Genomic DNA, 26,513 nt, shown 5'->3' on the forward strand with positions numbered 1-26,513 from the left:
TCACTTAATTGTTGATAGACCAAAGTGGTTATTTGCTGAGGTGTTACACAATTGGTTCTTGAATCGTCTAAGGCAGGGATCAGCAACCTGAAACAGTGAAAGAGCCACTCGGAACCGGTTCCCTCACAAAAGGAAAAACTGGGAGCCGCAAAAAATGTGTGCACATGCGCATACATGCGCACATGCGCAGAACAGAGTTTGACTGAAGAGTGGAGCCAAGGCGAGATATGCACCTACCCTGCATATTTGAATTGATTGAACTTTTTTAGTCCCACTTTTTTTGGGGGGACTGCACGTCAGAGGACTGGGAGCCGCAGGAGACGGCTGAAAGAGTCGCATGCGGCTCCGGAGCCGCGGGTTGCAGACCTGCGGTCTAAGGAATTCTGAATTCCATAAATTTCCAGGTTCAATAGGATTTTTTTGTTTTTGACAATGGGTTTATTGTCAAAACGTTGCAGATCAGACTAGATAAAGTTTTAAAAACTGGAGAACTATTTTTCTCCAAACTCTTAATAAAATCGTAGTGTATTTTAGTCATTTATTTTGGGAAGCTGGAACTTTTGAATACAAAGCATCTTTTTTGGTGCTGAACAGATTGAATCTCCAAAATTACACACACATAAAAAAACCCTTCCAGCCTGCATATTCAACCAGAGTTACTTTTGGTGAGATGGCAGGTATCTAAACTATAAATTATTCATCCATAAATTTGGGGTGAAGAAGGAGCTACCCATCCATCCCTGATGGACTTAGCAATAAAGACCAAGGAAGACTGGAAATTCTGAAGCGCTCAGGAAAAAAAAATGTGGCCCTATTATATGGATGAAAGGACACCCTCCCCCACTAAGAAATAAGAGGGTTGTCCCTGTTACCCGGCAGAGAAAGGAAAAACATGTAAGATATGCTAATGTGCAGATTAACACAGGGAGCCCAGCTGCTTTATCCTCGTGCAAACTGGAAAATGGTCCAACAGACAAAAAAGGAAAAATTGTAGGTCTCCAACATTCCATGTCCTCCGATTTCTCCAATGCAACCCTTGGACAGCAAAAAACTACACTACTCTGGGTAGAACTAATGTTGTTGGTTTCCTTCCAACAATGGATAGAAAGGGGGGACGACGGTGGAAAACATCAAAAGAAAACAGGGAAAGGGGGGGAACCCCAATTCATCCAATTTCTGCCTTTCTGTAACGAGCCAGTTCCACAAGCTTGTTTGTCCTCATGGAACACTCGCCATTTGTTTTCTTGGAATTCTCCTATCTTAAAACCATTATTATTCATTCTTCACAAGAACTGGCAGGCCTTACAGAACCTCACCTCATACTGCTTTCGAAAGCTGTTCACGGCCTCCTCTTTCTTCACAATTGCTGCCTTCACTCTACATAGAAGGTCAAATGAGACAACAGTTGGATAACCGAGCAACTTCTTCATTAGCATAATCATTAAATACATACTCCACCTTTCCGCTTACCTAAATAAGCACTACATGTAGCTTACAAGAACAAGTCAAAAACTAACGGTCTATTATGTCCTTGAGCAGATTTTTTTTTTTGCTGGACATACTCCTCAGAACAGCATAAATGGTGGGATCTTTGGTCAAAACCAGGACTGGAAACACTCCAGATAGGACTCTTGCAATTCAGCTCTCTTCAATTTGGGCTGCTTTGTGTCTTTCTTCTTTGGGAAGAAACTACAAGGAGGCTTAAATAGAAACTGTGCTTGGAAGTGTTCCATCTGGGACACATAACAATGGACTTTCAGAAGAAATGCCTTCACCTCAGATCCTGCAGGGCAGAGGGTCTCCATTCAATCCTACAGTTTTCATACTCCTCCGAAGTCTATGAATGAATCACTCCTATATAAATTTAATGGGGTGCATTGACAGGCGAGGCAATAAACAACAAAAGTGTGTAAACCAGGAGTAAGCAGTTAGCTTTGTTCTTTGCTTTGATTGAAAGTTCAATAAGCAAGGGAATCAGGCACACTTGATTTTAAATTGTTTAGGAATGCTGCTTTAACTCTTCCTTTTTTACACACAAACACACCCCGTCTGTTAAAACTGCATCTTGGCACAGCTTGCCAAATGCACAGGGCCACCATTTACGTTTTGCGCATCTGGCTTGGGAAGGATGGAAATGTTAACTCAGGTGGGATAGACCAGTGCTGGGCTCCAGTAGGATCCTGGGTCAGAACTAAACTTCTATAGAGAAGCTAGGAGAACTGTTGTTACCTTTTATGCACCTCTTCCAGCTCCTCCTCTTTGTCTCGCATCACTCTGTCCAGCTCCAAGCGCTGGCGGGCACGAAGTTCAGCCATTTCTATCTTGAGATGTTTGTTGTCTTCTTCTGTGCTCACCAGTCGGTCTGCAAACTCTTGCCGAATAACCTCGGAGAGGCTGCTGCGCTCCTGAGCTAACTGGTCTTTCACCTACGACCGTAAGCATATGAAAAGGCTGGTTCTTACTGTGAGAAAGCTTCAGGCTTAAAATCAGCCTGCATGCTGTCTTCATTCAGTTCTAGCTTTTCTTTCTGTCCTTAGGTATGAACCAATGCTAGATCAATGTCCTTTATCCAGAAAGATATAGCGTGGGATCCACAGGTTCTGAAGCATTAGAACTAAACATTCTTAACTAAAGTTAAGAATACTGGGAGAAAAGGAGCTTATCAGGACGAAAATGCATATTTAGGAGTCCTCTTTCCTATGATCAACTCACCTTCCGGATGTCCTCAACTTCCTGTTCTTTCTGGCGTAGAAGACCTTGGAGACGAATGGTCTCACTTTCTGCTTCCAGCAAATGGCCCTTCTGCTCATTGCAACGTTCTTGAAACTTACGTTCTGACAGCTCCAATTCCCGCAGCTCTAGTTCATATTTGTCCCGCATTCTCTTTATTCTGAACAGAGAAAGGAAGATCATTCAATTAATTGCTCTCTAGTCTAGACCAATAGAGGTATAGAGTCCAATGTTTTTTTTAATGTACCGCATTGTTTTAAACACAATTTTCCTGAATTTACAAGTTGTGAAGAATACAATGGCACAGTGGCAAATTGTTCAGCTACTGGGATCAGATCTGGGCTGCAGTATGAGTTCAGACCACTCCTTATAGGACTTACCACGGCATGAAAAATTAAGTATGGAAATGAGAGGCTTTATCTAAGGCTGCGGTCACAATTTGCATCTTTTTAAATTCTGAAAACATCAGCCCCATTAGATAGACCAGAACAGGAAAGAACTCCACAGAGAGCCTAAAACTATTTAGTGAGATAACAGATTCCTGAAATTCTGATTGTGCTCTTCTTTCTCCTCATACACTTCAATGAATCCGGGAGGTGACTGCCTGAGCCACTTCCAAAAGGGATCTTGTCCTGGACTTTCGGGCTTCCGTTGCTTACAATTAATTTCTTTAGTTTTACAGCAAAGAGTTCAAGATGTTCACACGTATCTACACCGTGATTCAAGCACATAAAGCATATCACCACCATCATCATATCAGCTTCCTGTTAAGAACTTCAAAAAGCACCACCTCATTATAGTGCTTTACTACAAAGTCAACCAATTGTCACTCTGAGTATTCACTCTCGGAATGTCTTTGGTTCTTGGACCATCATTTCTGACTTTCATCTACCAGCATCTTACCTGTTCTCTGCAATCCTTTCGCATTCATCCTTGGCAGAGGACATGTCAGCTTCTAGCTTCTGGATGACTAGCTCAATCTCCTTGTCCCTTTCTTTCCGGACTTCTTCTCTTAGCTCCCGTTCTCGAGTTAGCAGCCAGGCCTCCTGAAGAGGACACACAAAAAGCCCGCCCCCCACCCTGTTACAACAGCTTTCTGTTGAAAGGCATTCTACCTTGACAAAGGTGCAACTTAGGCAAGACACGTATCAAGCAGAATGATGTATGTCCCCCCTCCAGGATTCTGCCAGCACCTTTGATGGGTTATGTTGCCTTACTTCAATGCTTCCACAATCCCCTATAAAATCCTCTGAAATGGCAGACACAAGATATAGAAATAGTCGCCAAGTTCTATTTATGCTGACTTGAACCTTCTTATTTAAGCCAAAAAGGGAGGGATGGGTTTTTGTTGTGTGTAAGCATCAATTTGTGCCAGTGCAGCTATATTTTTTTATTTTATATTTGAAAGAAAGACTAAGTCAATTCGCATCCTGCTGATGTAGCTACATCTGGTTCTCAATAAAACTTTGTTTAGGATTATCCTTGAGGTATCCTGTCTCTTGCAGGTTGAAGTTGAATACATTGTATGAAATTAATAGCTAAAATATTCTTGCTCTTTCTCCTTTCCCCAGCCCAAACGTAAAAGCAATTTACTTCTTTCATCCTTTCTCCAAAAATGCTAAGCCAACTTCCACAGAGAGTGGAACACATGCATTTTTTCTACTTCCTATTCCTTTCAATTAATCTTCAATGAACCAAATAACCTCTTCTCTGTGTATCTTTTCAAAGGGTCTTTCCCCCTACAAATCCAAACTCTGCAATACCTCTTAAAACTTGCATGCAATGTTTATCCTTAGCACTTTTCCTTAAGAATTATTTCCAAATCTGCTTTTAGGTCACTCCTATTTTTCCTGCTTCCCCCCCCCAAAAAAATCTGTAATTCTTTTGCTATTTTGCTATTTTGTTGTAATTCTCTCCTTTCTAAAAATAGTATTGTAAGAATTATACAGACATACTGTAGTATTCAAATAAAAGTATTGTTTTCATTGGATCTTACTGTATTACCGTATGACTCACAACCATTTAATGACCGTTCAAAGTTACAATCATACTGACCTACAACTTTTCACACTTATGACTGTTGCCGTGTCACGTGATCACCTTTTCTGACCTTCTGACGAGCAAAGTCAATGGGGAAGCCAAATTCACTTAACCATGTTACTAAGTTAACAATTGCAGTGATTCACTTAACAACCGTGGTAAAAAAGGTTGCAAAATTGGGCAAAACTCACTTAACTGTCTTGCTTAGCAACAGAAATGTTGGACTCAATTGTGGTCGTAAGTCAGGCACTACCTGCATTGCCTTTTTCGTGTTTATTATATATTGTGTAACTGTTCTTTAATCAATATGATTTGTGATTCTAAGTCCCCTGATATGTATTTTGAACTTGTTTTAGTTCTGTAATGAACCATACTAACTTTTTAAAGCTTTGTCTTTGGTCTCAGATTTCCTATAAGCAACCATGAAAAGGTTTTCACAAGCCCTTGCAAATGGGAGATCAGTTTGTAAATCAATATTTAACAAGTATGCATGTATATAGTTGGGGATATTTTGTTAACACCAGGGAAGTTCCCCTGAGCCACTGATAAATGATGAGTGTGTGGCTTAGGAAAGGAAGCTACAAATATTACCTCTTTTTTCAAGTAACTGGCCTCCCAGGCCTGCTTCTCCATAGCCAGTTGCATCTTCAAGGTCTGTATTTCTACCTTGAGAAGGAAAAAAAAGTATAAGGAGAAGAAAGGGATCAGAGTTCCACTGCCTCTTTCCAATCTCCAGTACACAACACCTGACGGACCTAAGGGATCCAAGTTGCAAATCTGAAGAGGATGCTATCAGATTATTCACTAAAGGGGCACATAATGAATTGGGCTCACTCTGCGTTTCATTCTGCAACAGTCATGAATCTGAGAATAGCTTTGGTCTATAGCTATGTGGGAGCATATACCTGCTTCTTAAGCTAGTCAGAGCCAACACTGACATGAGAGAGAGACCACCTTTAAAGTTACCTAAATCGTATTCTGGTTAGAAAGGAAAAATGAGAATAAAATCAAAGGAATCTGTCGCTCTAACTTCAAATGGCTTAAAGCTGGATCTCCAGCTTCACCTTTCTAGTTCCATACTCTTCAAAGTCATACGGTCAAACTGATGAGATAATATCCCAGTCCACGTGTAGCCTCATCAAGCTGCAATTCCCTCCCTCAAGGAGAAAAGGGCTGGAGCCCTTTGTGAAGAAAAAAACAGCCCAAACCCCAAACTAATTTAATCTGGATTCAAATTTCAACCACAGATTATGAAAACAGTTTCCTGTGGCCTCTACTGATATGTGAATTATGTTTTTCAGTCCTGCCCCCTTCCCCCAAAAGCTTGGAATGATCTAGCTCTATCTTGCTTGCCTTACACACCCCCTCTTTTATTCTATCTTATCTAATATGTGCTGAAGTAATGAGAATAAACCCTAGTTATGTAAGATTTCTGAATAACACATTACTTCAGAGAGCAGCCCTACATGACCAAAAAGACCTCAGGATACTGTGAAAAAAAAAACCACTCAGCTACAAATGACACAAACCAGAGATCAAACTAGAATCTTGCAAGCAAGCAAAAAACAATTAATTGTACACAATAAGCATTGCATTGATGTGCAATAAAGATAATGATGCAGATATTTAAAAAGGTCCCCCAGCCTACTCAAATAATATTTTTTCCAAAGTTTTCACAAGATCTCATATAAGAAAATGCACATTTGGAGATACTTCAATGTGGCTGCTCAGGGCCAAAAAAGGCTATGTGACCCCCAACGTAAATTTACTTCAAGTGCGAGCAATGAAGAGGACAGCAAAATTATGTAGAAAGTCTAGAAATAACAGACCTGGTGACGCCGTTCCTGTTCTTCCTTCCCTTTCTCATATTCTTCCTTTAAAGTCTTGGTAACAATTGAATTGTTCTCTTCCAATTGCCTTCGTAAATCCTCCAGTTCAGCTCTTTGCCTGGGAATCAGACATGAATGCCACAGAATAGGATTGTTCAAACTCAGATACCAATGTATACGTTTCCCACAATCTTAATGTGCTTCCCACTGACCCTCTAAAGTGATTAACTGGAATATTTCCCATACACTGGAAGTAACCATGTCAATGGCATTATTTCAATTTAATCTGTTTCCAATAAAATATTTTGTGCATTATCCACCTGGAGTGGAGCTCCAAGCATGCTAGAATAACTGCAGCTTTTAGACTGAAAAATGCTAAACAGAACTTGGTTGAAATAATGCTCCTGAAACAGGCTATAAAATTCATGTAGCACTGCCGCATGAATAAATAGGCCATCCGAAAATTCTCCAGGCTCTAGTAGTAAGAGAAGAAGATACATGCGGGAACAATACATGTGCTTTTACCTTTGGGACTTCAAGATCTTGCGTGGTTTTTTTTTCCTGAACACTGCCTTGTCGATGTAAATGGTCAGTGCCCACTGGCTCAGCATACCCACCAGTTCTGAACCCCACACGTGCCTTCTCTCACCTGGCAGCCTGTTGGCTTAGTCTCTCCTTCTCCTCCGCCACTTCACTGTAGAGCCGGCGCCGTTGTTGCTGCAGAGCTTGTTCCTCCTGCTCCAGCTGCTTCTCATACCTGTTCAGAGGGAGCCTTTCAAAGGAAGTCTTAGCGAGTCATCAATATCCTTGGCTTGATCCAATGTTATAGAAAATACAAAGCCAAAGATTTCCACAAATGGGAGGGGGGGAAAATAATACCTTGGAGGAATGCAAAATTATTATTAAAAAAAAAAAAACAACCCAAAGGCTTCAAACAAGAGAAACCAAATTTTTCATAGGAGATGTGGAAGTTGCAAAATGGAAAAGCCCTGCAACAGAGGGGACGGAATAACCTGGAGTAACGGCTCAGTTACAAATGCCTGAACCGGCACATAAAAGATACTTCAGCGAATGGTACCCAAACTGCACTGTTTGCCTATTACTTTCCTCCCACAATACTGTATTAGGTACATGCTTAACAGCAGTAGCAGTTAAGACTGCACTATATTCCTGTTTCTAAACAGATAAAACAAGCAGTTTCACGATGCCTCTCTGTCCACAGATGACCTCTCCTATACCTCCAATCTGCCCTTAGAAACCCAATGGCATACTCTCAATATTTTCCACCAAATCCTGATGTCAACTTGTTCACAAATTTGCAGGACTGCTCTCTTTCCTAACCAAATGCAGGAAGTCATCTTGTTACCAAGTATGAATGCACGTTCTGTGCCTCACTGTCTTCTAGGCCATCATAAGTTTTCCTTCCCTAAACAATAAATATTACACAAGTTTTTCCTCCTCCTGTTTTCCCCCCACACAGGAATTTTGCCCCTTTTCCTCCCCCTTTGCACATCTGCAATAGCCTTTTCCAGATCCTCGTTCTCCTGCTGCACATCTTCCTACTTGCTCCCTCCTTCATACCGCTGCCTTGCCAGTTCTCTCTCGCGCTGTCCTTGCTCTTCCTTCTCGTGCTCCAGCATCTCTCTCAGCTCTTCAGTCTGTCGTATGTAGCGCTGAGCTGCACGCTCATCCGACTGCAGTAGTTCTACTTCATGCAGTGATTTCAACTTTTTGATCTCTAGCTTGTGTTTAGCAATGAGCTTCTGGATTTCAGGCTCCAGGCCTGAATGGGGAAGAAAGCAAAAGGGAGATAGATTGTAGACCTCAAGGGCCTGCATGAAAGCAAGAATTTCCACTCTATACACGCCCCTCTCCTTCCTACAGATCCAGTTGTTATATTAATCAAAGATGACAAAAGGTGAACGGAGCTACTAAAATATATTAAAAGCTTTGTGCAGTCCTGACCTATAGCACATAATCATCACATTACCAGGAGCCAAGTGTAATTGGAATGAAACTGTATCTTTATCATTAGTAGAACAGACCAGATAGCATATAATGTACATGTCTGACTACATTTAATGAAAAAGAACTATTGTAAATTGTTCCCTGCCATAACTAGTTATAAAAATGTTGCCACTTCAAAGCACATTTCCCTTTAATAATGACCCCAAATTAAAGAGAGAGAGAGAGAATGACAGTTCAGGTATCGAAGCTGAAGCAAAGAAAGGGAACTGGGAAGAAGAATCAGACCTACAATCCTAAGACAATATGCTTACGAAATAGTTCTACCTGGGAGCAGTTCCATGGACCAGGTTATTTTCTCACTAAAATGTCTGCTATTGAGATAAGAATCTGAAGAAATAACGACAGCTCTAACAGTACCTTTAACAGTTATCTCTTTGATCTTCTTGGTCTTCTCATCAATCCATTTTTCTCGGCGGATTTTTTCTGTAGCAGTCATCAGCTGCTTCAGCTTCTTTATTTCCTTTACGTGAATTAAAAAGAGAAAAAGCAAGACCTATGTAAGAGTTTCATTAAATTCCATCCTGTATCTATGAAAGAAGAAAGATTCTTCAATAAATCTCCAATGCATCAGAACTGCTTCAGAAGAGGAGAATTCTTTGCAAGAGATAAAAGAATCCAATAAGATAGCCAACTAAACTTCCTGGAATTTTCTGAATTAAATTTCAAGGTATGCAATGCATGAATTGACATTACTTACAAATAATTCACAATAAAATCCTAAACTAAACACCCCGCCACCAATGCACATGAAGACACACATGTGGTTTATATGCTTTATATTATTTGTGTATGTCTCTCTGTGTAATTTATATACTTATTTATATAACAACCTATGCGTACATAATAAATAAATAAAACCTTGATTCATTCATTCATTCATTTACAATAAATTTATTTAAAATAAAAAAACTAATTCAGGATATCATTTTTTTTTTACAATGCCACATTAATGGCATTTTCTTCTGCTCCAATTTTAGAAGGCAAATCTCAAGATATGAATTCCGAACAACAACAAAAATGCTTTAGCTCTGAAACGACTAAACAACAGATCATCTAGTAAATCTGTTTTCTCCACTGCAATAGTTTGGGCCAAGAAAATTAAGAGAATCTTTTAAGTTTTTCATTCCTAAAATTTGGGAGACAAAAAACACTGAACAAACCACAGCAGCCTCAAATTACTGCTCTGAGCCTTTTATTTTGTAAGAGTCAATCTATTTGGAGTTCCGGAAAAGGTCAAGTCTGATCTGCGTCACTCTGGAGGGAGTCTAACCTTAATCAATGTTCAGATTAGGAGCAAGATAAGAAAATGAAGCGCCATCATCTTTGCAGACTAATCTTGAAAACAAAACATTTTTTAACTAAAGCCGAGTTACATCTGAAGGAAAATGGGAGAATTCTTAAGAGATGGAGTGTGCCAAATTCAATGCAGCTGGTTGTTTTCTCAAGAGCTGTTTTTTTTTGGGGGGGGGGGTGATATATAACTTGCAGCAGCATAAATGGTCTGTGTGCAAAGGGAAGAGACATTCATAAGGAATTCTAACCTGTTTTCCTATTAGGTTATCAGTTCTTTTTGAGACTGATGAAGAAATAAACCGATCATCTTTGTAAATAGTTATTATTAGATCGGTTCAACTAACTCAAGATAATATTGCCATCCAGGCCAGAAGACTGGAAGACAAGAAAGTGAAACAACAGATAAAACTAAGAATGTCTCTCAACAGATACCTCTGCCCTTAACATGACTGTAGCAGTAACAGTAAATGGTTGCCTGACACCAAGTGGTTAATTGCAAATCTGATAGTGACCGATTCCAACACTCCCTTCCCCAACAAGTAGCTCCTTGAAGAACTGAAACAGGTCAGGTCCAATTATTGCATTCTTGAAATCTAGACTTAGAAAAATCGAATGGACAGACAAGTATTTTCTATTCTGATTAGTAGCAATTCTAAGGACTTCTGACCTGCTAAATATTTCAATTCTTTAAATTTTTTGAGGGGCACCAAAAGTTAAGATGGTTCCTTAAACCTGTATAAGTAGTTCTTCGACTTATCACAACCAGAATCCAAATTTCGGTTGCTAAATAATGCATTCATACAAGTGAAAAATCACATGACCATATTGCTTAGCAACTGCAGTCCCAGCACTCCCCATTGGCAGTCACTAAACAAATTCCACTGGTCATTAGCTGAAGCCCCTTCCCAGGCCGAACCATTCTAGGCTTGGTCCCTTCCAGCCCCAAACCTTGGTAAGATAAGGGAAGGGTTTCAACTCTCCCCACCTGCCCATCTCTCTCCCCCCTCCCCTGCAGCATCTCTGCCCTTTAGGCTGCCCTGTACTGTGCCTTGTTGGATGGCAAGCAGGCCCAAAACTGTGCAGCACCGAGGCTGTAAGAAGCTCCTGAGCCACTACACAGTGCGAATCCCCGGCTGCCCCAGCTTAATGCCCCAGGAAGTCCAAACAGCATGTGCAAAGCTGCAGCATTCTGGGAAGCCACAACAGCACCACACTAAGCCACAGCCATTCTTGGAAACCACAGCCACCCCCAGCAGTACAACACCAAGTCCTGACCTCCCCAGGAAGCCTCAGCTACCCTCACTGCCCGGCGCTCTGAGGACCCTGCAGCCCTGCACTTTGCTATTCCCAGCTGATGTTTGCCATCTTCTTGTTCCCTATACCAGGGGTCCCCACAACCCCCAGTCCGTGAACCGGCACTGGTCCGCAGCATGCCAGCAACTGGTCTGCACAAATAAGCAAAGCCCCATCTGTGGGATGCAGGCAGCACGTGAAACCACGCCCCTCTGGTCCACGGAAAAAACCTTTCTCCACAGCACCAGTCCTTGGTGCTCAAAAGGTTGGAGGCCTCTGCCCTATACCGACAAAGCGGGTCTGCTCTGGCCCTTCACGAGGCAGCTGCTGGCCACACTGGCCATCTTCTCCAAAATCGCGTAAAGAAATGGGTGTGCACAACCCTGAGAAGAAAGCCTCGTGGGGCCAGCAGCTGCCAGCAGAAAGAGCCTTGGTGGAGCAGTGGGCTAATGCCTCCTTAAGTAACACCAGCTGCCTGCAATTAGTGCAGGTTCGCATCCCACCAGGCTCAAGGTTGACTCAGCCTTCCATCCTTCCGAGGTAGGTAAAATGAGGACCCAGATTGTTGGGGGCAATTAAGCTGACTTTGTAATAATGCCGCTTGGTGTGTGTGTGTGTGAAAGCCCTAATAAGCAGGCATATACATAGAATGAGGGCTACTGCTAAGCTTGTAAGCCGCCCTGAGTCTTCGGAGAAGGGCGGGATATAAATGGAATTAAAATAAAAATAAAAATAAAAAAATAAACCTTGGGGACTGATTATAAATCTCTTTGTTCAGCAACACCATAACTTTGAACAGTGGCTGAATGTAAGATCGTTAGCCAAGGACTACCCATATCTGAAGAACAATGCTACTATTTTATTCCAAAAGCTTATAGCAACACATAGAACTAATATTTGTACTTTTATATAATGCAAAGTTATATCATTTTATTCCCTTTCACAGGCCATCTGCAATGCCTTTCAAAATTTATGTATTTATCAAATGTACTGGCCACCCAACTTACCATAGGTTAACTCTGAGCAGCTTACAGTCATAAAAATATGGCTATACGTGTACAATTTAAACATAATTAAAATCAATGTTAAAACCTAAGGATACATGGGAAGGGTGGGGGGGGGATGTGGGATCTGTTATTGCTCGATCAATCACCTCCACTGTGCTGTTCCCCAATTGGCAGAGCCACATCTTTAGGCCCGTATGAAAAGACAGGAGGGTTGGGCGTGAGGTGTTCCAGAGGGCAGGAGTAACAGCGCAAAGAAGCCCCACCTCCTGGACCCCGCCAGCCGGAATAATCGGGCTGATGGGACCTACACCATGCCTCCTCTGCTGGCACGAATGGGACGGGCCAATCCCAGTGGGGTGAGATGGTCCCTCAAGTAACCTGGACCCATGTCATGAAAATAATTGATATCTATAATCTACCTCCACATTTATCCCCTGAAATTTAAAAACAGATGGGTATGTGACTCTGGATCTATCCAATCTCCTACACCAGGGGTGTCAAACTGCCGGCCCGCGGGCCGGAGCGTCACGGAGAAACCACGCCCATCCCATTGCTGGCAACGGGAAAAAGTTCCGAGATGTCGCGCGACATCACATGACGTCGTGAGTTTGACATGTCTATCCTACACCAATCAAAACAATGTGCATGTAGGCAATAATGAATTACTCAAGCTTTTAGGAAATGTTGCCTTTGCTTCATAAACACCAAAGCCTGTTCAGCTGGGCACTGAGTAGAGGAGCTGAAGAGGGCATCATTATCAAAGTCAAGGAATAGCACTTTGCACCAAATTGCAATATCTGCCATGCCTATACCGAGAGAGATATAGGCACAGCAGCCTCTAAGAAATTCACGAAAAATCACATTTAAAGGATCCAGACTAGCAAAAAGGCAAAGGCTGAAGTTAACAGCATGCACAAAGTTTACCTCACAGAGGGGGCCCAGAGTGCGCCAGACCTAAACAGAAAGAGGAAAGATGAGAGAAGAGAGAAATGGGGAAATGGAAGAGTGGGAAATAAAGAGAGTTGGAGGAAAAAAAGCAAGGATACAGCTTAAGCAGAGTGCAGATTACCTCTCATCATAGGGATCAAACAAATTGACCAAGGGAAAGGGCTTAACATTTTGGGAATATTGCATCTGTTCAAAGTGCATTGCAAGGCAGGAATAATCCTAATGTACGTCCAATTTTACTGAGATCATACTCAATTTTTACTGAGGTCATGCTACAATTTTACTAAGGTCATCCGTTCTCAGTACCTGCTAGTTTAGGTTACTTGGCCCAAATTAATATTTACAGCAAAGTTGTCTTTGCTCTAGCTGAAGTTGTCTTACTGTGAATAATTAAGTCACAAAAGAAATTAATTCTTTCTATTATCTATCTATCTATCTATCTATCTATCTATCTATCTATCTATCTATCTATCTATCTATCTATCTCAATCTTGGCAACCTTAAGACCCATAGATTTGAACTTCTGGGACTTGAAATCCATGTATCTTAAAGTTACCAAAGTTGAGAAACATTGAGAGATGTAGAAGAAAAACCATAATGGTATAAAAATTAGTATTTCAAACAGTCTTTTTCTAACTTTCTAACATTCAAATGGCTTCCAACATTCTCTTGGCTCATGTTTTCTGGAGGGTATCAAACACTGATATATTTTTTTTGCACTGTGCAAATTTCAGTCCAACTTAAGTCCAGCCATATGTTTTAACTAGTTGCTCTGTTGCTCCCTTAACCCTTACACCAATGTCACTTCCTCACCAACTCATGCTGCTCTTGCATCTGGGTAATTTTCTTTGTATATTTCTGATCTACAAGCTTCAATTCAGATACCACAGCTTCACATTTCTGATTCAGAGCTCTTTTGTCATCGATGAGCTGTAGAGACAGGTGCAAGAGAGTATTACTAACAGCATACTCTATCCATTGTTTGTACTAACGTGAAGCATTAGCTAGCTAGCAGAAAGTACCTGGAATCAAGCTGCCATCTTATTCAGGTAGAAATGGATACAAAACTACCCCCCACAAGCTCCCAAGAGAGCATTTCAACTTAGAATGCTAACTGCTAGCTGATGCCCACGGAAATTTCTGAAGAGACATGCCAGCAATACAAGTAAATAGAGGCTGCAAGATAGGGAAATAGAGTATACCGATATTCCCAAGTTCTATATGGAAAGGAAAGGCAAAACAAAAAGCAAAGGAAAAAAAATTACCTGGTCAATAAAGGCCAGGTGCCGTTGGATTGCACCTTCATACTGCTCCCTCTGCACAGTCAGTTGGTGATTCAGCTCTTTCTGTACATCTTTAACATGCTGCCCAGTTAACTCCTGCTGTTGAGCCTGTCGGGACAAAGGGCAAAACCAGGGCAATTAAGGAAACCTAAACGTTATGCTATCTAGTCAGTCCAAAAAAAAAAAAGTGGAAAAGAAAGGATATGTTAAATATAGCCATTGGGATTCCTAAGCAGATCGTTTCTTGGTATGGATTGTTCATCAGCAACAACACTGCTGGAACCTGAAAAGGCAGCTAAAGACAGACACTCCCTCTTTTTATTATTATTTATTTATTATTGGGACTTATATGCCGCCCTATCTCCCGAAGGACTCAGGGCGGCTAACAACAATAAAATACAACAATACAAAAGTTAAAAAGAATTAAATTAACAGCCCCAATAGAATAAATTAAAATTGGAGTTAAAAATAAAAAAAAACATTATTAAAATCCCTGTCAGTCCAGGTCAGCCTGATGGAAAAGAAGTGTTTTAAGGCTGCGGTGAAAGGACCGGAGATCCGGGGCCATCCGGAGCTCAAGGGGGAGCTGGTTCCACAGGGCTGGCGCTCCCACAGAGAAGGCCGTCCCCCTGTCTAGCCGGCGGTACCCTGAGGAGGCCCTCCCTGTGTGAGCGTACCGGGCAATGGGAGATCGTTCCCGGCAGCAGACGGTCCTGCAAATATCCCGGGCCTAAGCCATGTAGGGCTTTAAAGGTAAGTACCAGCACCTTAAATCTTTTGACAGGTTCATGCATCCTTCCGCTCAACAGAGCTTAAAAGATTGGGTTGTGTAATGCCGACACCCTTCCTGTAGAGAATCAAGTCCTGGTCACCCACCAGTGCTTTTTGTAGAAGAGCAACAGCTTTCTTCTTTTCTTCTACTTCCAGCCTCAGCTTCTGGATAGAGCTGGTGACCTCTGTGGCAACTGCCGAGACCTGATCCAAGTGGGCGAGCTCTTCTTCTGGCAATAATCCCTAGCAGGTATGATAAGCAGCAAAAGGAATAGTCAGACTGAGGTACAACCCTAGTTTCCTTCACCCAATCTCCTTTAAGGGTGGGAATGAAAGATTCCTTCTGTGCAATAAGACGCTAATACTGGAAACTTTGCTCGTCGTAACAAACGCCATCGTAAAATTGCCATTTTACACGTGGCAGACTATGTTCCAACTATCTGAAGCTTCTCAACTCTTATGAACAGATTATTGGAAGCCATCATGCCAATACCAACTGAACAGCTTTTAATTTCAAATATTTTTTGTTTCAAATCAGTGAAAGCAAAATACTCAATTGTTTGAAACAGCCGTCTGCCCACACACACACACCCCAGCAGCCCACCCCATCAATAAAAATTAAATGTGCCATATTCACCTCTTGCTGTGAAGCTGAGGCAACAGATCTGGGTCGTTCCTGCTCAGATTTTTCCATCTCATCCAAAAAGCTCATTATATTCTGAAGTTTTGTTTCTGACAATAACGTTCCTTCTTCAGGGGCTCCCAGTGAGCAGTTCAATTTTCCAAACTTCTCTAGGTTGTCAGTGGTTAGAGAATTTGAGTCCAAATCCTGTATTGCAGGGGAAAATTCTTGGGATCAACAGATATAGACTACTGTGGCAGTACCAAACAGAATGATTTCAATCTGCGACTGTTGGGAAAAAGGAGAATTGTTGTGTGATTCCATTGATTAAAAATATTTCTCAAGAAAGGGGGAATGGAGCTTCTCAAAAAAGTAGGGATGCTTTCACCAGTTTTTGTCTTGGGAGATTAACTGTAAATATTTGGAAAACAATTACAAATGTCCTCGAGTTTGACAAAAATATTCCAGCTCACAACTCCCAAAAGTTTGCTCTAAGTAGAATATGTAACATAAAGCAAGAAGCATCAGTTGGGGGTACGTGCTTCTCATCTCTTCCCTAAACCACTTTCACACCAGCCCAAACAAATTCTGTACAATTTCATTCAAAGGATCTACAGAGAAAAGACAACGCAATATTTATATTTCAATTACCCCATCTATCCAGGCATATTTGTAATCCTTGAAAAAATGTGGCTGATACTGTGGCGGTGGCAGAAATTCTGGATCTGCTTCCAAAAGCTTTAGGGTGTCTAGCAGGTCATGAAAGGTTATTTTGGAATGCATCCTACTGGCTGTGCTCATCATACCATCCAAATCTTCACTGGCCATTTTCCCGGAGCTCCCATCCTGGGAAACAGAGAAAATCCATGCGCATGAAATATTGCGAAGAACTCCAAATAAACATTATCAGTACATTTCACTGACATAGGGAGGGCTCATCCATCTCCTTTCTAAGGTTTGCAAAATCTTATACTTCCCAGCCAACCAAAACATTTAAAAGTGCAGAAATTGGGAACTATACAAATCATAAAAGTAAGTAAGTATTTGGGCTTCCAGGAACATCAGAAGAAGACAACACCTGTGGCTGTTCCTCAAGTCCTTTGTTTTGTGCTGAGCGACAAAGAGATGGCACGGCTGAAGCTTCGTCTAGATCTATTCCTGCAAAGTGGAAGTTGGCACCTGCAGTAGCAACAAAAAGCATTTGCTTCAGTAAGAAAAAGAATTCAGAATTGATCTTATTGTTAAATGAGAACTAACTATCTTTTCTATTTCGAGAATGGGTGTATGTCAAGCCCAAGTTTGTTTTTGAAATAATCTTCCTTGGTTTTCCAAGCAATTCTAAAGTGCAGTGAATCAGCTTTTCACTATGAGTCTACGAGGATACATCAGTTGCCCATATTTTTCCATTATCATTATTTGCCTGTGTGCAAGTTAAATGTTTCTGAACTTACTCCTTATTTTCAGCATGCTACTTGTTTGTTGCTCCTCACTGCCATGTTAAAGACTAAATAATACCACGACGCTATAGAAACGTTTTTGCATTTAAAACAGATTCAGTGTGCATACTGAATTTTGAGAAATGCAGTTTAGGAGATTCCACCCGCCCCCCCCCCCAGGCCAAATGTTCCAAGATCTTCCATTATTTCTCACCTGCATTGTTGGCTTTGATGATGCTGTTAGCAGGACTGCTGTTTTTTAAAGAGCTGGCTTTCTCACCTTTCCTCCTTCTGGCTTTCTTGCTTTCTTTAAGTAGTGCCAGCTCCTCCTCCACCAAACGCTGCTGCGTTTCTAAAGCTTTTTGGGTTCGTTTTTGTTGCAGCTCCTAAAGCAAAACACTAACTCGCATTTCTGTTTTGTTAGGGCCCACTTCCTCCTGCACCAGTAAACATACTTGGTCTAACTTTGAAACCAATAAATCAATCAAGACTATGCCCAGGACTAGCAATATCAATAAGCAAATGGCTACCTGGATGGCTGCTCTTCTGGCAAGGCGAGCTTTCTCCGCTCGTATTTTTTTCCTCTCATCATCTCTTCTCTGCTGCAAATCCAAGATGTTGCCCTCATCTGCGAGTTGCTGCTGCTGCTGCTTTTCCTTAAAAACATACAGCACAAGTATTATAAAACTACATGATGACCCTATCTCTAGGAGAGAGAAAAAAAGCCAACTAACTTCCCTAAAATCTAACTAGAACCATACCTCATTAATTAATTGTTTATTTTTGGGACTTATATGCCGCCCTATCTCCCGAAGGACTCAGGGCGGCTAACAACAAAACACAATAATACAAATGTTAAAAAAGATTAAACTAACAAGCCCCATTTAAAGCTTATGCAAAACAATTCATTCAAAACAAAACATCCTTTCAGCACCTTCAGAAGTTTTTGATACAATATATACAGACCACAAACCTCTCTCTTGGAAGCTAACAATCGCTCAAGTTGAGCGACACCTTCCTTGTGCCTCTGAGAATGCCGCCGGTACCAGCGCTGGATTGTCACAGCAGCCGAATTGACTTGGTTAACAAATCTAAAACAGGGAAAAAAATTCATGCAAGATGACTATTGCTTTCCAACTGCCATGTCAAGCAAAACAGTTCCTGATATTAAGAAAGGCACAGAAAAACATCCTTGAAAAACAGATCTTGACCACAAGGCTTCTATATTCACACAAACACTCCTACCTCCAGTTTTTAGAAATCCAGAAGCAGTGTTCAAAAATACACCGCTCTAAGGAAGGTGTGAAAATATACTAATAACTGCAAGTAACACTCTATAAAATAGTACACAGCCACCCAACACCTCAGTTGTATCCAAGCATCCCGAGATGGGGCTGCGAATATTGATGGCAAAATGGCCCAATGTTGCCAGTTCATTTTCAGCCCATTTTTTCTGGTTTTGGAATGGTTTTAATGGTAGAATAGATGCAGTTTTCCTCTGTGAGGCCTTTCACATCAATTGTCACCTAACTACCGTCTAAATATAAGAAAATGGCCACAAAAGGCCTATCTGGTTGGGATTTAGGTAGTTTTAAAAACCAAAATGTAGTGGTTTACCTTTGGAAGACCTCCTACTCCTCTCCCCACTCTTAATGTTACACACACACACACAAAAGGACAAAACATTTCAGACGGCCTTTTCCAGTGAATTCATAGTATAACTGAATGGCTTCTGTCATCCTTCAGAACACACAGGCTGAGTTGCAACTATTACTGCCCAAAATTTACCTAATTGCTAAAAAAAACCAACCACAAGCTATTAACTGGAAATTGCCAAATCAAATATGGCAATTAACTAGTAACCCAGTTATATGCCCTCATTTCACTTCCTCTGATTTTTCTGCATAATTTGTTACTTCTTCCTATCATCATTCTTCCTGTCAGTTTTCTCAGATTTACCGCTCAGCCTCCTCCTCAGAAACTTCTTGTATCCTAGTCGGGGGATTGCTGCTACTGGTGTTATTATTCCAAGCCAGGATGTTGCTGCTGGAAAAGTTCTTCTGAGATTTCATGTAACTGCTGCCGTCTGTATCTTCATTAGAGGTAGCTTTGATGATGTTGCTAAGGAAAGAAACAATAATACACTGCTCAATAGGATCCTATGAAATGCTGCAAGTCTCTTCAGTTTAGGATATACTAAAAGAATGTTTCCCATTTTTCATACTAATTTGTACTATGATTTCTCAGGGATTGCTATCCTTGAGAACTACTTCTATATACAACATATACTCTAGCAGTTGCTGGACAATCTCTTATTTGCTCACATTTAGTCCAGTGACTGCTGATGTGACACACTGCATTAACATGAAAATAGAATTAAAAGTACAACTTTGTTATTAGACTAAGCATGCAAGAGTTCAGGAGTACTTAGTGTGGTCTATTTATCCTTCTCTCTCATCTCCAGCATCTCATTCATGCATGAAATATTGACCAAACTGCTCCCAACTCCATCACTGAAGGAAAGCTAGGACAGGAATATACAAGACTTACTTGAGCGAAGTTGTCGCTTGATTGGAACTCTTTGGCACAGATGTTTTATCTGTAGTCGAGTAATTGTTATGCACCATAGTGGTGACACAGTTGCCCATGGCGCCTTTGTTACTCCTCATAAAATAGAAGAAAAATATGTCAGCACGCTTCCAGAATAATTTCTCCAATATATTATCAAAATAGATCAGACTTCTGGTGCCTTGCCACTTAATAACTGTCTCATATTCAATAGATAGCCAGATTTTTGGAATCAGCTGCATTCCGGATGACCTAGAGGTATCTCTCAAATAACGAACTTCAGCATTCACAACTATGCCAATACTATACCTTTTCAGGTTCTAGGAGTATTTGTTTTTCAGGACTTGGTATTGTTACGTGTGTTCCCAGGTGGAAGTTATGGTGACTCATTCATACACACACAGCTTTGGAAAAACACTCAAAATCACTTTCAACCGAACACTTGGTTAAAATATATCCATATCTAATATATGCTATTTCGCAACACACACACACACACACACACACACACACACACACCATACTTACCTAGGTTTTGGCTGGAGGGAACAACTGGAGGGAATGGGCTTAAGGATCCTGTTTATCCCTCAAAGTGCTTGCTTGCTTTGTGGATCCACAAGACTGGCAGCTATTCTTCTCTTTTTAATTTACAAATCTAGTAGCTGGTGATGAAATTTGGGGAGGGGTTTCTCATGTGCTCAGGCCAAACTTCTTTTGTCTGGCTCATGTGACATTTTTCCTTTTGTCTCCTTAACGACTTAGTTCCTCCTTATCTACTTCCCCCAAGGGATCTTTTAAACAAGATTTCTGCCTTTTGTCCACCCTGCTTATGTGCCTACTTCATCTTTAGATATGGCAGTTTGAGCCTACTCTCAAAGTATCATCCATATTCAACTGTTAAATCAAAGTGGTACCATCAAAGCTATGGGAATTTTTCTGCAGCTTAATGCCAGCATTTTAGCTGAATGTCCAGACATTACGTTCTACCACCTACACATATTTCTTACCTATTATTAGCGGTGAAATTGGCTGCAAGGGGTACACAGAATTCTTTCTTCCTCATGTTTCCAGGAGTGCTGGATGAGGCAGTAAATATCCTGGGCTGCTCATCCTGACCAAATAACCAAAAGTAAGTATACATGAAAGTAACAATACACAGATCTTCACTACACACATTTTAGCAAAAACTCTTTTAATTCCTCAAGCAAAAAAATTGCTCAATCTCACCAGTTTTTGCTACAAACCAGTGAAATAAATGTAGCAGATTTCAAAACTTTGTAGATAGCTGGTTTTTTTTTAAATCAAATTAAGAGTGCTTTAAAACGAACAGATTGATGCCGAGTGTGGAAGTTTCTGGACAGAGTCATGAGCATGCCTAAATCAGAGCAGAGTCAAAGGAACTTCAAAAGCAGATAGGAATCAAAAGCACCCATACCATAGCCCCTATATAGCTTTTGAGGAATTGCTGTGCTGATGACAGCTAAACCAGATAGAAAGAAAGCAGAGTAAGATGCTGAAAATGTAAAAAAAAAAAAGCTTAAATTTTTCTTGTCAACAGAAAAGCTTTGGTAAAAGCCTATTCATCTGTGGTATAATAAAATCTTTTCTGGGTTTTTGAACCCAGGTTTGACTCTTCCTGCTCCACCAGCACTTAGTTCCATAAAGCCTATGAAAAATGATGGCAAAAGTTTTTGGTTTTTTTTGTAGAGTGCAGCTTTCCCACCATTTTTTTCCTTTATGGACAGAAGTCTATTCTTGCCCGGAGGCAAGTGCGAAACTTACTCGGCAGCTGTTATGTGATAGTCACTTAGGCATGATAAGTCACTTGCTCATTACTGTGGCATGTGTGATAACTACATTATATGGGTACCTTGCATTTTCCCAACAGTCAAATGGCAATGTTAGTATCCTAAGGGAAATATAATTTTAACACAGCAGATGAGCTAAGAATTTGGGATTTATTTTTATTTTATTTTATTTTGCAATAATGCGCTCTAACCCTTACTAGCACGTTCCAGGTGGTTTTCTTTTCTGGGGAATCTTTGCTTAGACTTGCTAGCTTTTTTCTTCCAGTTGAGCTGCTATTAAACAACGTGAGGAAGTCATCGTGGTGATCTGCGCTGCTATAAAAAGGAAAATGACGAGATTAATTTGGAATCCATCAGACGTCGACACATAGCATTGCTTTGAGCTTTTCTGAAAGATATTTATTCCTATAAACCCACTCCCAATATTTTATGTTCAGTCTAAAGGATATATCCCAAAAGAAAGATACTCGGCTTTCCCAGAGTACTCAAAGGAACAAAAAAAGCTTCTAAGACGCCTTCCAGGCTAGTTTATTTTTCAATATGAAGTGTTTTAACACTCACATTATGGCATCATTCATTTGCTGATTAACCTGTGTTGTACTGTTGGATCTTCGTAAATTATTCATAGCTCTGGAGGCGGCAGCAAGCCCTGCATCTTCCTGAAAGACAGACAATTTATAACAAACAAAATAGTACTTACATGTTGTATTTTATCAAGACAAAAATTATCTCACGCAGCTATTAAAACTGCCTCATTTCTATCATTCCAGCCTAGTTAACTACAAATGACAGAACAGCATCATCTTCGGTGGGAAGATAAGAATTCATTTGGAGGAACTACATGTCACCAGCTTTTTAAAAAAAGCTAAAGCACCTACTACACAAAGAATTACATCTATCCAACAGCATTGAACCAAATTATATTCAAAGACATGCACATTATATTGAGGAAAAGGCCATCTTGTATTGGATTGTTTTTTTTACTATAATTTTACAGTTTATTGTATTTTTGAACATCAGAGGGAGCATCTTTCAGACTTTTAATTAAAAGGCTTAGGATTGGTGACTTCAGCTACAATGAATGGTTAGACTGATATAGGATTTTAATGGGATGGGGAGCAAGGAGGGAAGATGGGAAAGACAGATGGATTATGCAGATGCAAATTACACAATCAATTGTAATAAAGTGTTAAACATCCATTGTTTGTTGAAGCCTTCAGAGGTAACTTGAACCTTTTTTTACATATGAGTTCAGCAATTTCTTGCACAATTATACTGGCAAAGTTTCTTTGTTCCCCAAATGGCTACTTTGGGATTTGTAATGGAGTGTCCTAGAAGGCTGAAATGGTCTAATATTACTTTGCCCTTATTCTGAGTGCTAATGTCACATTTGTTGTATTGTTTCCCATTCCCTTGAGAATCTGCTTCTCGCTGTGGGTACTTGTTTATGTACAAGCAGTTGGAGCAGATTCCCTACCTTTTTTGCCCATGGCCCCCATCTTTTTTTTAAAAAATTCCATTTATATCCCGCCCTTCTCCGAAGACTCAGGGCGGCTTACAAGCTTAGCAGTAGCCCTCATTCTATGTATATGCCTGCTTATTAGGGCTTTCACACACACCCCAAGTGGCATTATTACAAAGTCAGCTTAATTGCCCCCAACAATCTGGGTCCTCATTTTACCTACCTCGGAAGGATGGAAGGCTGAGTCAACCTTGAGCCTGGTGGGACCTGCACTAATTGCAGGCAGCTGGTGTTACTTAAGGAGGCATTAGCCCACTGCTCCACCAAGGCTCTACGCTTCACTTAAGTCTGTGACACATTTCATTGTCCCCGTTAGCTATAAAAACGGTACCTAAACATTTTTTATGTTTATTAATCTAAATGGTACTGTGTAGAGACCTTCGGCTCCTAGAAATATGGTATGATTCCTTTGGGGAGGGTGGCCTTATGACCCATGTTGAGAATGATCGTTAGAGTAAAGATGATATATTTGGGCTGATGTTCTAAATGAAAGGCAGAAGGATGTAGGCATGCATAATGGTCTATAAGCTTTCTGTATAAAGTGGTGTTCATGTACCCATTATGTAGTTTGACCACTGCATCCACAAAGTGGATTTGTTCTGCATACAGGCTGAGGATGATGGTTGGATAGATATTGTTGAAGTCATAATGTAATCTGATTATTTTTTTCCCCAAGGCCTAGTTGATGAAAACATAACCAATGAATCCCAAGGAAAGGAGAGTTTAAAGGAGGTAGAAGTTGAGAAAGCATTATCAGCCCAAAAGACACTGGGATAGTAGTGAAGCTATACGTGTAGGTATGATTGGGTCTGAAAGCAAGGGACGCTATGTTGGCATCAGTGATAATGGATGACTTGAAGTCCCTGTTTGTGGAGGGTGGTGGCATATAGTGCCTCAACATCCACGGTAGTTAAAAAGGTGATAAGGAGATTGCCCATAGAAACCAATCTTTTTAGGAAGTTGCAGTATCTCTTATGTAAGCTGGGATGTTGATGGCATAAAATTTAAGTCCATGTAACCCTAGAACTAAGGAGAAGAAGAAGCAACCTAGAACTAAGGAGAAACTTCCTGACAGTTAGAACAATTAACCAGTGGAACAACCTGCCTCCAGAGGTGGTGAATGCTCCAACACTGGAGGTTTTTAAGGAGACTGGACAACCATTTGCCTGAAATGGTATAAGGTTTCCTGCCTGAGCAGGGGGTTGGACTAGATGACCTCCAAGGTCCCTTCCAACTTTATAATAATAATAATAATAATAATAATAATAATAATAATAATAATAATAATAATAATAATAATAATTATTATTATTATTATTATTATTATTATTATCCGATATTCCAGCATGTAATGGGTTCCAATGCTTGACAAACAAAAGCCCAGGGTTGTGTATTGAGGTAGAGAAGATACTAGATCTGGGCTCCTGAGGTGCCTCTACAAGTCTACATAAATATGGTCTTGTGTCCCCTCAGTAACGTCTTTCATCAGATTGCATAGTTTTTTCTGATATAAAGCCATTTGGATATGAAAATAAAAGTTATTACAAGATGGCTGTTTCTCACTTTCTTTGAAATAATCCAGTTTATTCATAATGACAAATGACTCTCTTATCAGCTTGCTAATGTTGTTGTTCTTGAGGTCTCAGATGGCGTTTTGTTCTGCCCTACTAGCAACGTTGTTTTATCAATTTTTATAAATAGAAAAACTAAAAAATTACTGATAAGCTTACGGGCAAGAACATTCAATATAATTATCTGATTCAGTGTTACATCTATCTGGGGGTGTTCACGTACTGTTATTTTTTATGCATCTGGGATTTGGTATAATCTACAGTACTGTGTAGTCCCAGGATGTGTTGAATTAATGACTAAATGTGTTGGGATTTTTTGTCTTGAAAGTATTCTTTAACTTTTAAGCAGCAAAAAAAAGGTTTTTAAAGTCTCCACAGAGTTGTATATTTTGTGTAGATCTAGTGAGGCAAAAAGCCTTGTGTCAGAACAGATTCATCAGCTTGGTCAAGTGTATGGCAATACAGAGTCACAATATTGGCCAAGGCTAGAGAAGAAGGGATTATTTATGTAGGATTGATTAGATTGTTCTTATAGTCAATTGGTATTCTCAGTAACCACCTCCAGGTCTACAATTTAAATGTCTCTCTTTTTCTCACTCTTTTTCAGTGTCTGTATTTCATGTCAACTTTTTAAATTGGTTTTTTAATATCTTCTATCTTTGCAAACATTTATATCATTCTATAATTCTATTTGAACACTTTCAGTATTGTCTATCTTTCTTTAACCTATTTTGCCTCCACTAGATTTCTTCTGTAATAACTATTCAATGTTCCCATGTTAGCTATAGATTTTCTCATATTTTCTCTGTTCTTTTTTTAAAAAAGTATTTTATCTCCTTATTTTCCTTGATTTGCCAATTTCATTGGGTTGGTTTGTTTTTTCTTGTCTCTGGAAATCTATGTTCAGCTATCCTGCTTTTTTCTTTCATTCTCTCCTGACTATCATGACAGCTTGTTCTGAAAACTGTTTGATCCTTTCCATTTTAAAATTTTGGGAAATTTCCCCACTGATGGTCATGAAGTGTGTCCCATAGTTTCTTCTGTACTCTCTCACTTAAATGGTAAAGGTTTTAATATGGACAGAAAAAAGAATTGATAGAATGTCACACATCCCTATAAACTCTACATAATCCCTGTCTATTGTTGAGCAGAGCAACAGACTGCATTATAACACTGATGGCTGATTTCTCAAACACATTTCTTTCATGAGTTTCCTGTATTTCACAATTCCATCAAATGACTTTTAATAACTTACAGCTAGAGTTCTGCTCTACCCCCAACCCAATTTATAAGTCTGGTTGATTGAATTTCTTAGTACATTGTTGTAATCCAAAATAATACGAAACTTCCCTTGGCTATAAGGCATACATGAATGGAAAAACTTTCTACAGAGGGATGCTTACTATAAGAGATGGTGCAATTTTGTAGCCTTACTCAAGTTAAAATTCTCTTGTGATCTCCTATGATTATGTAGTTTTTTACCAGACTGATGTTTTCAAAGTGGGTTACAGACTTCCCTATGGGAGAACAGTGGGGTTAGAGAAGGATCTTAAATGCACTCAATCATCCGCTCCTGCTTCATCACTAAAATTCATGTTTCATTTTTTGGGGGGGTACATTAGAAATGTTAATTTTGCATTTTCTTTTTATTTTATTGCCAATTTCCCATCAATTATGCTTTGCCTCCTGAGGGAGGGGAAGAAGGGATAAGATAAAAGATAGATAAATGATTATTAAGGTTTTAAGTTTCTGCCCTTGAAAATG

General features: G+C 40.1%; 1 protein-coding gene across 3 annotated transcripts in view; it reads right to left on the reverse strand.

Moving 5' to 3' along the window:
• CEP131 (centrosomal protein 131) overlaps positions 1 to 26,513 on the reverse strand; it is a 33,403-nt gene that overhangs the window by 1,156 nt on the left and 5,734 nt on the right. The window contains exons 3-25 of one of the 3 annotated variants that reach the window (XM_083354437.1): positions 22,218 to 22,315; positions 21,854 to 21,971; positions 20,856 to 20,959; positions 19,831 to 19,944; positions 19,240 to 19,401; positions 18,254 to 18,371; positions 17,811 to 17,936; positions 17,495 to 17,666; positions 16,923 to 17,023; positions 16,496 to 16,690; positions 15,860 to 16,051; positions 15,328 to 15,465; positions 14,434 to 14,559; positions 13,982 to 14,098; positions 8,985 to 9,087; positions 8,181 to 8,382; positions 7,249 to 7,356; positions 6,600 to 6,717; positions 5,362 to 5,436; positions 3,634 to 3,776; positions 2,713 to 2,890; positions 2,230 to 2,426; positions 1,317 to 1,377 (exon numbers count right to left, since the gene is read on the reverse strand). In XM_083354437.1, coding sequence (XP_083210563.1) covers positions 1,317 to 1,377; positions 2,230 to 2,426; positions 2,713 to 2,890; positions 3,634 to 3,776; positions 5,362 to 5,436; positions 6,600 to 6,717; positions 7,249 to 7,356; positions 8,181 to 8,382; positions 8,985 to 9,087; positions 13,982 to 14,098; positions 14,434 to 14,559; positions 15,328 to 15,465; positions 15,860 to 16,051; positions 16,496 to 16,690; positions 16,923 to 17,023; positions 17,495 to 17,666; positions 17,811 to 17,936; positions 18,254 to 18,371; positions 19,240 to 19,401; positions 19,831 to 19,944; positions 20,856 to 20,959; positions 21,854 to 21,971; positions 22,218 to 22,315 — 3,066 coding nt within the window. Of the gene's footprint in view, positions 1 to 1,316; positions 1,378 to 2,229; positions 2,427 to 2,712; positions 2,891 to 3,633; positions 3,777 to 5,361; positions 5,437 to 6,599; positions 6,718 to 7,248; positions 7,357 to 8,180; positions 8,383 to 8,984; positions 9,088 to 13,981; positions 14,099 to 14,433; positions 14,560 to 15,327; positions 15,466 to 15,859; positions 16,052 to 16,495; positions 16,691 to 16,922; positions 17,024 to 17,494; positions 17,667 to 17,810; positions 17,937 to 18,253; positions 18,372 to 19,239; positions 19,402 to 19,830; positions 19,945 to 20,855; positions 20,960 to 21,847; positions 21,972 to 22,217; positions 22,316 to 26,513 lie in introns of all 3 variants that reach the window. The other 2 variants (XM_083354438.1, XM_083354436.1) reach the window with 2 other exon arrangements.

Source organism: Vipera ursinii (assembly GCF_947247035.1).
Source record: "Vipera ursinii genome assembly, chromosome: 2".
In the NCBI taxonomy this organism is placed as follows: domain Eukaryota; kingdom Metazoa; phylum Chordata; class Lepidosauria; order Squamata; family Viperidae; genus Vipera; species Vipera ursinii.